This window comes from Nylanderia fulva, unplaced genomic scaffold (genome assembly GCF_048542155.1).
Source record: "Nylanderia fulva isolate GAGA-0341 unplaced genomic scaffold, ASM4854215v1 Scaffold1, whole genome shotgun sequence".
Lineage (NCBI taxonomy): Eukaryota > Metazoa > Arthropoda > Insecta > Hymenoptera > Formicidae > Nylanderia > Nylanderia fulva.
Genome location: NW_028189192.1, coordinates 791,496 through 808,293, shown reverse-complemented (window position 1 = coordinate 808,293; position 16,798 = coordinate 791,496). Strand labels below are relative to the sequence as shown.

The 16,798-nt window shown below is 34.7% G+C and overlaps 2 protein-coding genes across 4 annotated transcripts in view; one reads left to right on the top strand and one right to left on the bottom strand.

Moving 5' to 3' along the window:
- Rme-8 (receptor mediated endocytosis 8) overlaps positions 1 to 16,798 on the bottom strand; it is a 79,569-nt gene that overhangs the window by 13,048 nt on the left and 49,723 nt on the right. For both annotated transcript variants that reach the window (XM_029313913.2, XM_029313914.2), the window contains exons 5-7: positions 1,627 to 2,041; positions 1,083 to 1,347; positions 82 to 927 (exon numbers count right to left, since the gene is read on the bottom strand). In XM_029313913.2, the coding sequence (XP_029169746.1) occupies positions 82 to 927; positions 1,083 to 1,347; positions 1,627 to 1,697 (1,182 nt within the window). In that variant the 5' untranslated portion in view covers positions 1,698 to 2,041. The remainder of the gene's footprint in view (positions 1 to 81; positions 928 to 1,082; positions 1,348 to 1,626; positions 2,042 to 16,798) is intronic.
- LOC114939574 (angiogenic factor with G patch and FHA domains 1) lies at positions 2,312 to 16,790 on the top strand. 2 transcript variants are annotated; one of them, XM_085484048.1, is made up of 9 exons: positions 2,312 to 2,459; positions 2,551 to 2,743; positions 2,912 to 3,160; positions 3,287 to 3,457; positions 3,546 to 3,621; positions 4,385 to 4,545; positions 4,679 to 5,118; positions 5,204 to 5,303; positions 16,377 to 16,790. In XM_085484048.1, exons 2-9 carry the CDS (start codon positions 2,561 to 2,563, stop codon positions 16,518 to 16,520), a joined length of 1,524 nt encoding a protein of 507 aa, XP_085340174.1. In that variant the 5' UTR covers positions 2,312 to 2,459; positions 2,551 to 2,560; the 3' UTR covers positions 16,521 to 16,790. The 2 variants fall into 2 exon arrangements, with proteins under 2 accessions (XP_085340174.1, XP_029169751.2); XM_029313918.2 differs by lacking the exon at positions 3,546 to 3,621 and adding an exon at positions 3,663 to 3,816 and having other exon boundaries at positions 2,313 to 2,459.

Here is a 16,798-nt window from a genome sequence, read left to right as displayed (position 1 = left end):
TCTTATATATGCATAAATATTCAAATACATTTTCTTATTTATAATCTAATATATATCGAACAGAGAAATGTTTTATCTTACATCTTGAGTAATGGAGTAATTAAGACCACTGTATGGTATATTTGCATTAAATCTCTCCAGAATTTCAGCAAATGTACGTCCCCCAAGTGGTTGTTGAAGAAATTTAACGTGCGTCGTTTCAACCTCTTCATCAACAGGTAGATTGAAAGGTCCGAGTCTTTTACCTCTGGCTATAGGATACATCTTCACATGGACATCTCTATTACCGGATGCTCTTACACCGTCTAATAGAGATGCTAATAAGGAATCTCTATTTGTTGCAGTATAACTGCGCGTTTGACCATTAAGGTATTGTATAGTAAACAGTTGAGGATTATCGTTATCACGAATCAAGGTAAAAATGTCTGATAATGGCCTAAGAGTACAAATGTTGTACGTTTGAGGATCTCTTTCCAACAGGCAGGTGTCTGATAGACAAAGCGTTCTTCTTTGTGGATCCAAATGCCTGGAGGATATTTTGTGTACAGTAAATTCCGAAACACTCGTTATATGCTCATCGCCGCTAAACTTTCCTAATCTTTGAGCAATAAAGTCATCGAGTTTTATAGGCTCCTTTAACATTTTTATATTAATGCCTAAATTATTTAATGCAGCTTCCTGCAACTTTTTCTTTATCTCTTCCATATGTATAGAAGCAAAAAGATGTAGACGACCAAACCCACCACATACAATGACAAAACCATTGGGATAATCTTTCATTGTCAAAAGCCCTTCGAAATCTTTATAACAATAGCTAGCTAATACCATGTTTGTTGCAGGATCCAATTGATCTAGACTGTATGGTGTTATTTCTAATACAATGGGTAATCTTGTATCAGACCAATGATGTTTGTAAGCTTGATATCTCTATAAATATAAAGTTATTTTATTAATGTTATATCTGTAACATTGTTTATTATATAATTTAAAATTGTAATGATAAACATGTTTTATTGTATAAAAAAACTAATAAAATGTAGAGAAGAGAGAAAGAGAGAAAGAATAAAAACACATAAACTCACCAAGGTTTCTTTGGATTTTTCAAACTGATTTCTGTATTTAAGTGCTTCTGTTAGCAAGTGCGATCTATGTTCGGAACTAAACTTCATGGTATCATTCTTTCGATCCTTACGCACAGTTATGGTAAATTCGTGGGAACCTAATTGACTTCTATTTATTGGCTGCACATTTATGAAATCGGAATACTCCCATTTGTTTGTAACTTCTAATGTGCCAGGATTGTATGTTGTTATTCCCATGGTGCCAATGGAGAAGATACGTTTGTACCTAAAAATATATTATTTATGAATATAAACATAATGATATTAATATTAAAAAAAGAGAAAAGCACAGTATTGTTAAAGATTTTATTACATAAACCCAAGGAAATATTCTTATATCAAAAGCTCTAATATTTTGCGCCCAATATAAAAGTAGTATATGTACATCAAACTATTACAAATTTATTTAATGTATTAGATATTTATATGTTTCAAAATCTTGTTGAAACAAATTAAAAATTCATTTACACATAAGGAAGCCGTTTATTAAGATAAACACACTTACTTCCCCTTCCATGTAGAATGCTTGGTAACTAAAAAGCATGCCACATCTTGATTGTCCTTTATCGGCATCATTGTTTCATTTCTTGTGGCTGCAATCGTACAAGTTTGAACGAAGTTTTAATAAACCGCTGAGTGCCACTTGCAACAAGACAAGAGGCGTAGGAGAACATTCGCGTATTACAAAATTACACGGTCGGCATTTCGGAGAACAGACATGGGGAAAAAGTATGAACTTTAACTTGTCCTTGCTCCTGATTTTGGTTCGAACGAGCGGTACTTGTATAGGCACACTTTAATCTCTTTCATCTAACAAATGTCATTTTCGACGGCTACATCAACCTGGGAGCGACTATGATGGTCATAGACGATTGGGGGCGTAAGGGGTGTTACCGAACAGCTGTTTCCAGATGTCAGCACTGCATAAAAGAAAAAAGTCAATTTAAAAACACAAGTGCAATTTAAAAACACAATTATTTCACAAATTATTGTTAAATCATCATCTAATCAATTATAGTAATTATAGTAAAGTTCATTAATTATATAATAATTATTGATTGAAGATTGAAAATTGAACTGTCAAACTGTTAAGCCAGGATTCAAACCCTGTTTAGCAGAAACTCAAACCTGCTTGGAAGATCTCCAAACGCCATCTAGCGGAGACTTCAAGAACTCACTTCAAGAATAATTTTCTGATCAGAGAATATATATATAAATATAGCTGAATATATAGCCACAAAATAATAATTTGACATTACTGTTTTCAAGTGTTTTGCGTCAACTGTTATGCTAAATATTATTACATAAATTTAGCGAAATAATTAAGTTCAAGCAAGTGTAAATATATTTTAATTTTTTTCCTTTTTCTATAATAAAACCGTGAAATTTCATTTTATTGGTACAATACACATATATATTGTGCTTTTAGTAAACAAAGTATGGATGTGTGTGAGATGCAAAGCGAAAGTGAGGAAGGAGAAATTATATCAGACTTTGAAGAAGATTTTACAGAAGAATTATGTAATTTACCCCATGTGTTAGCATTTGTATATAAACTGCGTAACCATATTAAAAGACAGCGGAAGAAAATTAATAAACTACGCAATAAACTCAATGGACAAGTATATAGTTTTGATAAAATATTCATAATATTATATATTAATATTTGATTATATAAACTTTATATTTGCCACATATATATATATATATATATATATATATATATGTATAAATATGAATATAGGTTTTTTAAACATTCTTAACATAAATTACAATATTATCTGTTACAGAAACATCAAAACTTACTTTCTGTAAAAACATATGTACATTGTGCGACTCAAACAGATTTTGATAAATCAACACTTAATCCTGATAAATCATTATCGCAAGATTGGAATATTAACAATGATGTTAAATCATCTAGTATAGTAGATCAAGTAAAGCAAGTAGCAGAATCAGCCTTATTACAGAATGGTTTTGTTTATGAGGAAACATCAGGAATGTATTATGATTACAATACTGGATATTATTATGATACGGTATGTATTTTATATTGTACACTTTACTTATAAATATTAACACTTTATATATTATAGTATAGATGTATTATTTTTTATAGCCTAAAAATATAAACACCAATTTACAAAAATAATGTTATTTTATAGAGCCAAGGTCTGTATTATGATGGAAATACTGGGACATATTACTACTATGATGAAGCTAGTAATACGTACCAATTTCACAGTCAAGTACAAATTTGTGAAAATAAAGTTATTAATATGCAACCTCCTGTTTCTCCAAAAAAAGAAGAACAAAAGACTGGAAAAACACATAAGGTTACAATTGCAATTTACAAATTTAATTTTGTGTATGTGCCAGTGTTCAGTTTTGCAAGAAAATATTTGATGCTATTTTTATTTATAGGTTTCAGATGAAATAGATAAATTAACAAAGAGCATGTCAGATATAACAATCGAAAGATACAGACAACAAGCCTTAGGTAACTATATTACACTTATATGTATACATGTCTCTTTTTAGGATGATGTAAAAAAACGAAAAATTACAAATGAAGAAGAAACATCCGAAGAGCCTGAAGAGGGTGAATGTTCAGAAAGCGAGAATGATGATCTTTCTGATGAAATTACTTCCGATATATCTACTAATAGTGAAAATGACTATGAAGAAGAAACAGGTTTTAACTTTTTCAGTTTTATTATTTTATTATTTTATAACAATTTTGTTATAAAACACACACACACACTAAAGATTAATAATATAAATTTTAACAACTTTTACATTTGATTATTACAATATATATTCTTGTTTACTTTATTATAGCATTAGTTTTTAAATATTAATATAATTTTATATGATTGTTCTTGTAAGAGCGTTTGTGAGCCACGGAAATTTTGTTGAATTTTACTGTTGCTAATTTTATCAAATAAAAATTTATCGTAAAATCTAAAAAGAAATGTCTTCCGTGGCTTGATAAACTATTATATAATTATAATATTAAGATCTTAATAAAATTGTTTTTATTTTTTTTTTATTGAATTATTGTTGAAAAGTTGAATTGTAAAAATGACATAAAGATAAAATTGTTACAAAAAAATACTCTAAGATCAATTTTATATTTAATGAGAATTTAATATATACATCTCATTTTTACAATTAATTTTATTATATATATATAAAGTTAAGAAAAAAGTTTGTCTTTGATGTATATAATAAAATTGCATTTAAAAATTGTTTTATTTCAGATTTAGCGAAAAACTACCCACCATGTATGAGGATTATTGTTAAGGAAACAGATTTGCCAAAATTAAAAGTGGGTTCTCTTTTTGTCGTGACATATACAGGAGGTTCATTAGGTCGAGAAGGAGATCATTCAGTACTAATATCGGATATAAATGTTAGCAAGGTATATATAATATATATTAATATCATTATATTTTGTTATATATATATATATATATATATATATGTATGTATGTGTGTGTATTATATTATATATAATATAATAATACATATTATATGTATATATTTACTTACAGCATCACGCACGTTTCATATATGATGAAACCAAGAAACAGTATCATATAATAGATTCTGGTTCGAGAAATGGTACATTTTTAAATGGCAAGAGATTGTCAGTAGCTAAGCAGGAATCCGAAGCTCATGAAATAACGCATGCCTCAGTTTTAAAAATTGGCGGAACGAAACTATTATGTCACATTCATAACGGAAACGAAACGTGCGGTCATTGCGAGCCGGGTCTTGTGCAACAAAATATCAATGTCGACGAAAATAAAATTCCCATGAAGAAACAGCATAAAGAAGAATTACGACGTCTGAAACATATGTTTGGATGTGCAAAGGATAATGTGTCTAATAGTGAATTAGCTCCGGGTTATCAAGACCGAGCGCAAGCCAGGAGACAGCATGTAGGTTCTTCGCATCCTTGTGATAAAACAAAACAGAGTTCTGTTCATACGTAAGTATTATAATATGTATTTAGATAAAGAGGTAATCCGTACAAATATATTCCAAAGTTCTAACGAAGATATTTATTCGATTAGATCGATTGCAAAGGATAACAAAGGATTCCAAATGCTTTCAAAAATGGGCTGGTCCGAAGGTCATTCTTTAGGCAAAGAAGGCGACGGAATAACGGAACCCGTGAGTCATTTTTTCTTAATTTTTTAAAACAATTTTAGTTTTTGAATAATAATCAAATTTTAAATTACGACAAAAATTTGTCAGAACAAAAGTTTGTCGTAGAATTAATTATTAACACAAAAGAGTATAGATGAATAGCTCGAATATTATATAACAATTTACCATAAAGAAAAGATAGATAGGAGTCGCGATCGTTATTCTGCGAGTCTCTAAAATACCAAGTACTTCTATTTGAACATGATCCGGACTAGACTCGCTGTTCAAAAAATAACATGAAAAAATAAAGAGAAGAGGAGCAGACACACACACATACATAGGCACATACACACACCCGCTCGACTCATTAGCCGGACGGTCGCGGGAAATCCGTAATCTCTCCCTTTTCTTCCCTTTGGTCGTGCCGCATCCCGCATCGTGGACGATCCGAGTCCCGGGTTGCCCGTCCGTTCGTGTCGCATTTCGACGCATTGCGAACGAAACGAGCACCGGCGGTACCGGAGCAGAGCATTCGTATGATAACGAGCGTAACTCTGCGAAATGCGGAATGGCGGAAAGAAGAGATCGCGCCGGGGGCGAGAGAGGTGCCCCGGGGGTAATGAATGCAAATGTATTGAAATCCAAATCATTATTTTGTCTAGACGCATCGTATGCCCAATTGCATACAGTCGGCGGTGGTGCTTGTGCGCGTAAAAGGATTAAAGGGTGGGATAAGGGGACTGTTATTTTCTCTCGTCTGTACTTCTGTCCACTGTCGCCTCACCACCACTACCACCACCCATTTGCTCGTCCCTGTTGTCCCAGCAGTCTCTTCCCCCGTCAATCTTTTTTTTGTCAAATTTGTCCCCGCCGCTCTAACCGTTGCTTCCGCTAGATATAGAGAGCCGCTTGCGCTTTTTGCTCGTAAAGCATCGTCGTTGTTAGACGCAGACTGTATTTTCTACGTAGCGTGCTTCTCATGGATCTCTCTTTCTCCCTCTCTAATCTCTGATTTTCTTTTAAATCAACGATAGCAAGATTGAAAGAAAGCTGCAGGAATACAAGAACATATATTTATATTGGAAAATTTAATCATCAAAATATAGGAGACTCGTATTTTAATTTATGTATATATGTATATATAACACGTCGAATTTGTACCGTATTTAACGGATTACTACATCTTGCTCGTATCTGTCTTCATCATCTGGTATTTTACTGTTTTGCTGCCCTCCACGAAACCTTTCGTTTTTTTCTCTTTGGTAAGAATTCCTTTAACACAAACGTTCAGCCTTGCGTTCATCAGACGTAATGTTTCCCGCTAGGTTTTGCTCGTAAAACACTGCCACTTTCGGACGGTGGGATATACCTTGTACATTATGTAGCTTGTAGACGTTCATTGGGACTAATATTTTTTTTAATGCAATTAAATGCAATGGTAGGACGCATGAAACGCAAGAATATATTGCTCTTAAAATAAATTCTGGACCAAGTTTATGTCGCCCGCGCGATGGAAATGTCATATATTTAAAAACTACACAGAGAGAATTTTCTCTTAAAATTTACCCTGAAAATCATGGCAATTGTGATAATCATGGAACAATATTGGAAGAAATTTATAAGAATTTGTTTGATTAATATATATAATCTACCACAATAAGATATAAAATATGTTCGATTAATTTTATTATGTACATATTAATATTTTTTATTGTGGTAAATATTAATCAGACAAACTCTTATAAAATTGTTTCAATACCATATTGTCTCACGATTATCATGATTTTGAGGGTAAATTCTGAAACAAAATTCTTTCTGTGTAAAGGCAATTATTTGACTCGTTTCAAGTAAATTAAGTATAATTTAAATTACATATCGACAATATTATAATTATCACTTGCATTTTTTTCTCTCCCCCCTCTTCTCTTTTCTCTTTCTTTCTCTCGTTACATAAAATTAGCCTGTGTGTGAAAGCTTGGTTTATTTACAAAATATCCAATTCAATATTTCTCTTCTATATTCGACATTTATAAATAAAATAAAAGAATTAAATTCAGTTTACTCTCGAGCTTTTAATTTTCCTGGCTCCTGCTGGATCCTCACCGCAGCTATGTTAGATTGTAACGTCAGAGGTGAGAAAGCACACATTGAAAATTCTTAAATGCTATTTTTAAATGAAAAAATATTTCGATGAAACACTATTTGAGATGACTTTAGCACACTCTCTTAAAATCGAAAACTATATTTTTCCTTTGACAATTAATCAACCACCGTAAAATGATCGTAATATCAGACCAGATAAACTGCAACTCATATGACAGTCATTTTACAGCTGTTGATTAATTATAAAGAGAAAAGACTAGTTTTCGAGGTATTTTAAGAGTGTGCTAAAGCCATCGAAATATCTTTTTATTTCGAAACGGCATCTAAGAATTTTTAGCGTGCGTTTTTTCGCCTCTGACGTCACAATTCCAACAGCGAGGAGCCAGAAGACTTAAGGAAGGAAAAAGATCTCGGCTCATCGGAATAAGTTGCGAGATCACTCTCGTTCACCGATCTTATTTAGTATACTCGCGTTGCATCGCCATAGTAGACAGCCATTTCGCTTTTACATTGGATTCGTTTTTACATCACCGTCGTCTTTATGCGCGCTGCTCACGCAGTGAGTCGCAGTCTCGAATGCGTTTCACGGAGATGTGACCTATATCGTAAACGACAGAGACAGAAAAGGAGAAGAGCTGTATGTATAACGCGAGAAACGGAAAGAAGACACTCGTTGAGACGGTTGAGGGCCCGTAAACCAGACACATTGTAAAGCCCGCGAATGGCGATTGCCAGTAAACCGCGAGATATAAAAGCGTCGCGGAAGAGGAGGACTACGTTACGTGGCCTCTACGCAAGCAAGGCCATCCTACACTTTAACGGGGCTAAAATCTCGCCGGATTCATTTATCTGAGTGCTTTACCGGGGGTCGAAGTGCGTTCGATTACGGATTACAATGCTTCGTCATTCATCTTCGCGCGAAATACATTTTTATCTGTGCATTATATCACGATTATCTCTTTGCCGATGATAAAAATCGGTATACATTGATATGAAAAAAAAAAAAAAAAAATTACTAGTGATCTGAAAAATAAAATATTCGAGTGGATATTAATGAGATTAGATTTCTCATCTGATTTTTTTCATAATAATTGTGCAATATATATTACATGGTTTTGAATATACTTGATATACGTGTAAACCACGATCAATGTTTGTAGCGAGCACTCGAACCGTGAAGTGATCGCAAACTGCATCCGGAAACTGCAACGATTTCATTTTATAGACTTCCCTGAATATCGACTGCCATTTCGCGGATAGAACGCGAGCGCGTACACCTTCTTTTACGATTTACACCCATTTCCATATTGCATCTGTTTGCGGTTTACAATTCTCGCTGGAAGGAAAAACTCGTCTGATTAATGACGCGGTAAATAATCTCAGGCTGCTGACTAAGGTAATAAGAATTCTTCGTTGCTTCCGTAAATCTTGCTTCATAGAACAGGTATTTCTATTTTTTTTTTCACCGCGGAAATGTAAATCGATAAATCCAATATGTATATATATATAAGACAGAATTGACTAAATAAGGTATGCTGGAGAATGTAAGCTGTTTGTTGAGAGAAAAAGTTATGCAAAACAATTTAGTCTACAAGTCAGCGTCGGGCAAGATGCTATCAGTTAATTAAGCCGCCTTAAGGTTTTAACTTGAATTATACGTTTACTCCTTTAATTATACTTCTTTGTGGAGGATATATCTGGCATTGATCTCGAATGGAAGGACATGTTTTGCAAGAGCGCGAAAACAACGAAGAGACACACGGATTTCTGTCTCGCGAAAACTTGTTGTTGCCATTCACCTCTTATTTCTCCGCTTATTTTCTTTCTTGTCGCGCCGTCTATTTATTCACCGTATCTTTCTTTTCCGACGAAAACAAAAATAGCGGTGAAAGAAAAGCAAAAAAGAGAGAGAAAGAGGGGATTTGCGCGACGGAAGTTGACCACGAGATGTGGTTCTCTTACGATGGAACGCAAGGTCGTTTCAAGGTATTACGTAATGCAGAGAGGTAGAGACTGCAAGAATGCACTGAGGATTCGGTCTGACCTTCTCTCGATTGCTTCGACAAGTCCGCATTGGAATCCAAGGCGAATTTATAAACGATAGACGACCGAAAGAAATTCATTTATAGACCGAGGGTGGTTCCTTTTCTTTTGCGCTTTTTGTATTATTTGGCGATTTTAGCTGACGAATTATTTTCGTTCATATTTAATATATTTTATGCGAAAACATGTGGCATATCTTAACAAATTAAATTTCAGATTATAATTTTTTGTATTTTTATAATTTCAAGATAAAAGTGCAACTAACATATATTTTTTGTCTATACATTTGTTTGCGCAAATGATATTAAACTTTAATCCAAATGGAAGTAGAATGTTTTGAATGCATTACTCGCGAAAACAAGGTAGACAAACGAATAAGAGCAAATCACAGCAGATGTTGATTCCCATGCCTCCGATTACTTTACGATAACTTGTTGTTGCCATTCATCTCTCTTTCGTTCCCTTTTTTTCTCTCTTCTCTACCGTCTATTTATTCGCCCTTTTATTTTGGCGACATCGGCGAAAACAGCGCTAAGAAAAAGGGAGAAAATAGAACTCGCGGGAGCCTATCGCGGCAATATTTGTGAGTTGGTTTTTGGGGTCCAAGAAAACACAACAGACAAACAAGTTGAGTCCCTACATGTTCTCAATAATACAGCTCTCGATGTAATCTATCGAAACTAATTTTATATATATTTTGTTTCGATTAAAGGTCGATAACATTCATCATTCTGAGAAAAGTACAAGATAATTTTATTTATCGTAAAAAAATTAGTATATAAAATGCTCATGATTTCTTCAAAATACTTCTCACAAAATTTATTACTTTATTTATCTAGAAAGACTTTTCAATTTTTTAATTTTAATTTTTTTAATTAATTTTTTTATTGAAAATAATTTTAAATATATCTTTATGAAGAAAGGAAAATTTCGGAAAATATATTGAATATCTTTCTTTATGTATTATTTCGCAAGAAAACGCTAAAATGGAGTGAAAATGATATAAATTTTACGATACGTAAACAAATTAAGATAAACATATGAAATTGATTAAAAAGAGAAAGAAGGGAAAAAGGAAATAGAAAAGAGAGGAAAGTGAACTTGGTAATAGCACGTTCGGAAGAGACATAGAAGGCAACAGGTGGGAATCTCTCTCTATAGTCTCACTATAGTCTCACAAATAAATCCAACACAAACATCTCTACTGTCTAAAGACTATTTGTTCGTTGACTAAACGATATAAGATACTAAATCGATTAAATAGATTGAGTAGCGACTTTTTCCTTATTCTTCATTAACCTCCTTTAATTTTTCACAATTATTTCTTCTCTCTCTTTGCGCATTTTCTTGAAAAATTTTCTCTACTCCGTTTTTTCCCTTACACGAAAGATTTCTTTTTCTTTCTTTCATCTAATTTCCTCTTTCATTTACACATTTTGGTGATAAAAACTGATAATCTCAAAAATTATCAGATAGAAGGCTCGAAAGCGTTTAATGATATTCGTACTAAAAAAATTGTTGATTTGACTAAACTGTTCAACTAAATTACTACTTTGTTAATTGAACATATATTAGTATTTAAGTGAAGTATACATTTTGTTAGATTTAATGTTATATTGAATTTAAATATTTCTATATGTTCAATTAATAAAATAATATGTAGTTGAACGATTTAGTCAAGTTAGAAATTTTTTTTCAGTATGCGTGCATCCTAATAACTTTGAAATACAAAGATGCATCTGTGTAATGATAAATTAGGCAATTATATTTAATGAATATAGTGTTTTTTCTACGTAAACAGCACGTCATGAATGCATGCACACAATAAAGTTTGAAATATAAATATTTGAAAAAATATAATTTTTCTTTCAATATATTTTTAATATTTAATTAATATTAATCCCTCCTGGCGTTCAACAAGAGATTTGGCTCTTCAGAAGAAAATGTAGAATTCTCTTTCTCATTTATGTCACTGTATCTATTCTTTAGAAATTCTATATACACAAAGATATTTGTACAAGACAATTTTTCAATGCGTTAAAAAATATTTAAGGATTTCAAGAATATAGATACACGGAGAGAATTTTGTCTTAGAATTTACCCGGAAAATCATAATAACCGTGGGATAATATTGGAAGAATTTTATGAATTTCTCTGATTAATATTTACCACAATAAAAAATATTAATATGCATAAATTAAAATGAATTGAACATATTTCATTTCTTATTGTGGTAAATATTTAATCAGAGAAACTCTCTTATAAAATTCTTCCAATACCATATCGTTCCACAATTATCATGATTTTTCAGGGTAAATTCTACGAGAAAATTTTCTCTGTGTACAGAATTAGAATAGGATGTAGAAGAGACTAACGTTTCTGCATTTTCTGTACGCAATGCGAGATCTATCACTATTTTCCCTCCAGGGAGAGACACACGCGCGTAGACGTAAACGAAATTAACCAGAGCTCAGCCAGGAGGAAGCGGATGCGAGTGCATAATTCTGTGCATACATACGAGGTCCGTATACGCGGCCTGTGCACGTGTCGGCTTAACAGTCGGTATTGCCGGTACACGTACACGTACGTTTGTTTGTATATTGGTTTGTGTCCGTATAACGTTAGTTAGCTAGGAATATACAATCCAGTCAGAAGCGGTCGATTGGTCTAGACGAGGTGTGTGTATATGCTCGCACAGCACACGTTGGCCGAATAATCGTCCCGGTATCGACATACAAATATGTACAATGAGAGATTTATTAATTACAGCGCGACGCGACGGACTGGTACTCGATGCACCACATCTCGATCAACGCAAATCGTGGTCATCGGATCGGAGAGACACGATCTAACGATGTTTTCTTATTCGCCTTTCCGATTCAAGTCCACTCTCATTCACGTTTATATATATATATATATTTTTTTTTTATTACAAGCCCTCTTCTCGTATGCTCGATTAATCGCGGTCGCGATATCTGAATTCCAAACGCGTCATCTCGAACCGACGATATGTAAAATAGCGACGTGGTATTATACAGGGTGTTTTTAAAACTTATTCTAGGCTTATTCTAGGAATCAAAATAAGAAAAAGTTCCTTTAAACATTGGTCCAAAAATAAAAATTAGCACCCCTCCCATATTTCCCTCTCAAAATCGAATCAAAATGAAGGTCATCATTAATTATTACGCTGTGCAAAATTGTGAAAGTCTCCGAGAGCTATTTTTCTCCCAACGTAAGGGGGAAACTATAACTCGAAGGAAAAGCATTTTTGGATCCATGTTTATAGGAACTTTTTTTCTTATTTTGCCACAGAGAATATACGCTCTTTTAAAACCTCTGACATTGTTTTAGAAACACCCTATACATCTGATCGGAGCAAATCGTCTTTTATTACCGAGCGACGATTCATTTGATTTTACGATTAAGTGCCGTTGATTTGCCATTTCATGCGTTCCTTGAATGGTTTAAGTAGAGAGCCCGACGTATATGGACCATACATACCACACGGGAGACGTCGGTTGCCCTATCGCCGCCAGACGGCTTCCGTCTGGGTAAACACACCGATATACCGAACACAGTCTAGCCGGCAGGGCTTACCGACTACCTAGAGACATCCATCACAGGATTATCGCGGGAGGTACTACGCTCGCGCGTGGTTAGGATGTGTGACGCCTGTGTATATGTGTGCGTACGATCGGTATGCATAAACCTCTGTTCGTCTACCTCGTCTGCATCGTCTACATCTACGTGCTAAGCGTATGCTCGCTCTGCCCCGTCCGATTCCCACTTCCGATTCTCCGCTTATTACTTTCGAAATTAGGTAATTTCTGTTGCGATGAATAAAGATGAGACACTAATTCTTATTGTGCAGTTGCTTCCGATACAAAGACGAAAAATGGATTCCTATATGTATATGACAGATGAACCCCCGGGAAAGAATTGACGAATTAGGTATCTTGATCCATTTAGAGTTTAGTCTAATCTAATCAGTTTAGAGCATAGTGATTTCAAAGGTCTTTTATTCTTCAATTTTCAAAGCGTCTCTCTCATGCTTCAACATTTTTATCAATGACAACTTTTTCAATCAAACATGACGACGGAGTCTAATATCATCTTGATACCTCTTGACACATCTGTAAGATATCTTTTGACGATGAAAAAATAAATTGTTCTCGATGGAATTACATTTGTCTGGACACATGTGTGCGGAAACATTTCGATTACAATGGATACGAGAAAGAGAAAGACGAGCGACCGAGAAATGGGTTTCTATGTATGTATATGACAGATCAACCCCCGGGAAAAAGTCGATGAATTGTCTTCATTGATGCTGACTAAATATCTTGATCCATTTAGAGTTTAGTCTAGTCCCAGTCTAATCAGTTTAGAACATAGTGATTTCGTCTCTCTCTCTCTCTCTTGCTTCAACATTTTTATCAATGACAACTTTTTTAATCAAACATGATGATGGAATCTTATATCGTCTCGATACCACTTGACACATCTGTAAGATATTTTTTGACGATTAAAAAATAAATTGTTCTCACGATGGAATTGCATTTGTCTGGACACATGTGCGGAAACATTTCGATTACAATGGATAGGAGAAAGAGAAAGGCTCGCGAGAGAGAGAAGCTTGACGTTTATTTGAGAGTCGCGGCTTGGTGCAGTCGACGAGTATTCGGAGGTGGAGACAGAGGAGGAAAAGTAGGAGGAGGTGGCGACGACGGCGGTGGCAGACACACTGGCAGCGTTGTAAACGAGCAAAGTTTCGAACCCAATATGCTGTCTCCGGAGCCGCGGCGGAGCCCATATTCAAGCTGTCAAGGTGCGGCGCACGTGCGTCCACGTCGCTTCCCGGTATGCCAGACGGGTAAACCGGGACAAACTTTCGAACTGGCACAGACCGTCTGGTACCCTACCACCACGTCGCGTCAGAGAGAACCCGCGAATTCCTAATATGTTATTGTACGTCGGCACCGTTTTGTTCGCACGATCGACCACACGGTGTCTGGGTTCTCGACCCAGGAATTTCCTTCCTCTCTCTCTTTCTCTCTTATATCCTCAGCATTTTCCAGCAACGTTAATCGCACAGATGTCGAATCCTTCGTCATCTCCTCCGCGTGACGATGCGCGATATTTGATTTGCTCCGTCGTTTATATTTTTTCGCGACCAGCTACAATTGGCACATTGCCCCTTGGCCGAGCGTGCAATAGAGTTTAGCACGCACAATCGATGCATCTCGACGAATCGGGGTACGCGTATGCATTAAACGTGTCTGGGGTTGAACGGATGAATTAAGCGGGAGAAGAGAGGGGAAGAAGGCAGACGTCGCGACATGTCTGCGTCATCTAATCGGTAATCACGGTGCATTGCCTCCGGCCTGGCTCCGTCGCTCAGCATCAGCCGGTGTGGCCTATTTGCCTATTTTCTACCCTCCTAGCTTTCGCCCTCGCGCTCAGACGAGAGAGACTGTCAATCCACTTTGTAGTGTATCGACATATGTACATTGTTCGATTCGGCGCTGTTCGCAATCTTTTTTTTTTTCTTTTCTTTTTTTTTTTTTTTTTAGAAGCTTGCAGACTAAACAGAGCTTTCCTTAGATTTTCTATTACAAAGTCAGTTTTCCAATTTTATATTTCCATCTCAATTTGTATAAGTAATGAAACTATGAAATGCAAGATTCGACTAACATTATTACTAGACTGGAGAAGCTATTTTAGTCTCACCCTTATAATAAACTTACGAAATCTAGGTCGTGCGGTGCTGAGACTGGACAAAATAATTTAGTAATCCGACGTTGATACCCGACGGGAGACGCTGTTTAATGAATATCTTATACCGGCCGTCTTTTCGCCATAGTTTACTCCGCCATGCAGACCCCTTTCTCTCTATCTATCTCTCTCTCTCTCTCTCTCTCTCTCTAATCATTGATCGATCTATATTAACCGTATAACGCCAATAATCGTCTCGATTGATAATCTTGAAATAACTTTAATTGGGACGCGATAATAAATAATCTTTTTCTTTAGGCGGCCGAGAGCAATTTTAGACGGTCGATGGCCTGTTGGCAATTGATCTTTAAAAGATTGAATTTGCCAATTAATGGCTGTTAACAATGAAAGTTGAAGTTAAACCGACGTCGAGTTAAATCGGCAATAATGAACAGATTTTCTAAAAAAAATGAATTTTTTTCGTTCGAGACGATTGGCTGCGAACGAAAAGAGAAAATGAATCGGCAAACGAGTTATTATATATAATATATATGTAAGTGGTCTAGACAGTCCAGACAGATGCATCATCACTATCATCATCCAGTGAGAAAGCGAAACTCCCGACTTGGGTCTTTTCGCCCTTCGACTCTCGCAAGCTCGTCAATCGAATAACGAGGTCGTTTTACGTGCTTTATAGTCGTCGTATAATTGTCATCGGCATGAATTCTTAGTGTTCTTGTACAAACAATCCTCATTTATAAGGGCACGTTAAGAATAACAAGTATTTCCTCTGTCGCCCGCGCAAGATTAAACATTATATTTATATACATATTTTCGATCGAGAAATTTGCAGTGTATAAAATGAATAAAAATAACTAGCAAAAGATATACAGAAATTTATCGGCTAATGAGATCGTGACAAGGTACTTTGTAAGAAGGTGACTCTATCCTTTCATTCTTTTTGTCCCTACTTCAGCTTTTTTGTCTCTTCTTCGTGCTAAGTAAGTCAAGTAACGACGGTAATAGATATCTTGTTTGGAGACTAGATAGGGATGCCACTTGGCCTAAATAGAGCCAAAGAACGACGGATTCGTTGGGTTTTGGTGAAGAGAGAACTTGGCGCAAAAACTGAAAATGTGATTTTCTCTCATTGGCAACTATATATATAATCTTCCCAAAAAATTAATGAAATCGATTTAAAGTTATATAATAAAGATTTGCGCAATTTTTTTACAGGTACCTATCACTGGCAATTACAACAAAGCGGGAATTGGATCGAGTGAAGTGAATCTTCCTAATATCGAGCTAGATTCTAACGTGGAAAAAAAGCAGGTAGTGTGGCGAAAGACTCAAGAACGTTATAAAGAAATATCGGATTGATTTTTTAATGAATATCTATTAACTCAAAATACTCATTATTTGTATATAATGGCCTACTAGTCATCTACAATATAAGAAATTTAAATAGTTTGATACACAAATTATTAATATTTATGATTATTATATTCCAAATCATATCGGAATATCCTTTAAAATCTTTATGAAAATTATATTTACGACTTTACAAAAGAATTCAGAATCGTGTAATGCAATTGCTCAATATATGTGAATTTAAGCAATTATTGTTGAGAAAGGTTCATTATTATAGTTGTTTTTTT

Excerpts from the sequence above, each read along its gene's own strand:
- LOC114939574 (XM_029313918.2), top strand. The coding sequence starts at position 2,561 with ATGGATGTGTGTGAGATGCAAAGCGAAAGTGAGGAAGGAGAAATTATA. Across the intron at positions 2,744-2,911 it reads GCAATAAACTCAATGGACAA|AAACATCAAAACTTACTTTC; the intron begins GTATATAGTTTT and ends TATCTGTTACAG. Across the intron at positions 3,817-4,384 it reads TGACTATGAAGAAGAAACAG|ATTTAGCGAAAAACTACCCA; the intron begins GTTTTAACTTTT and ends GTTTTATTTCAG.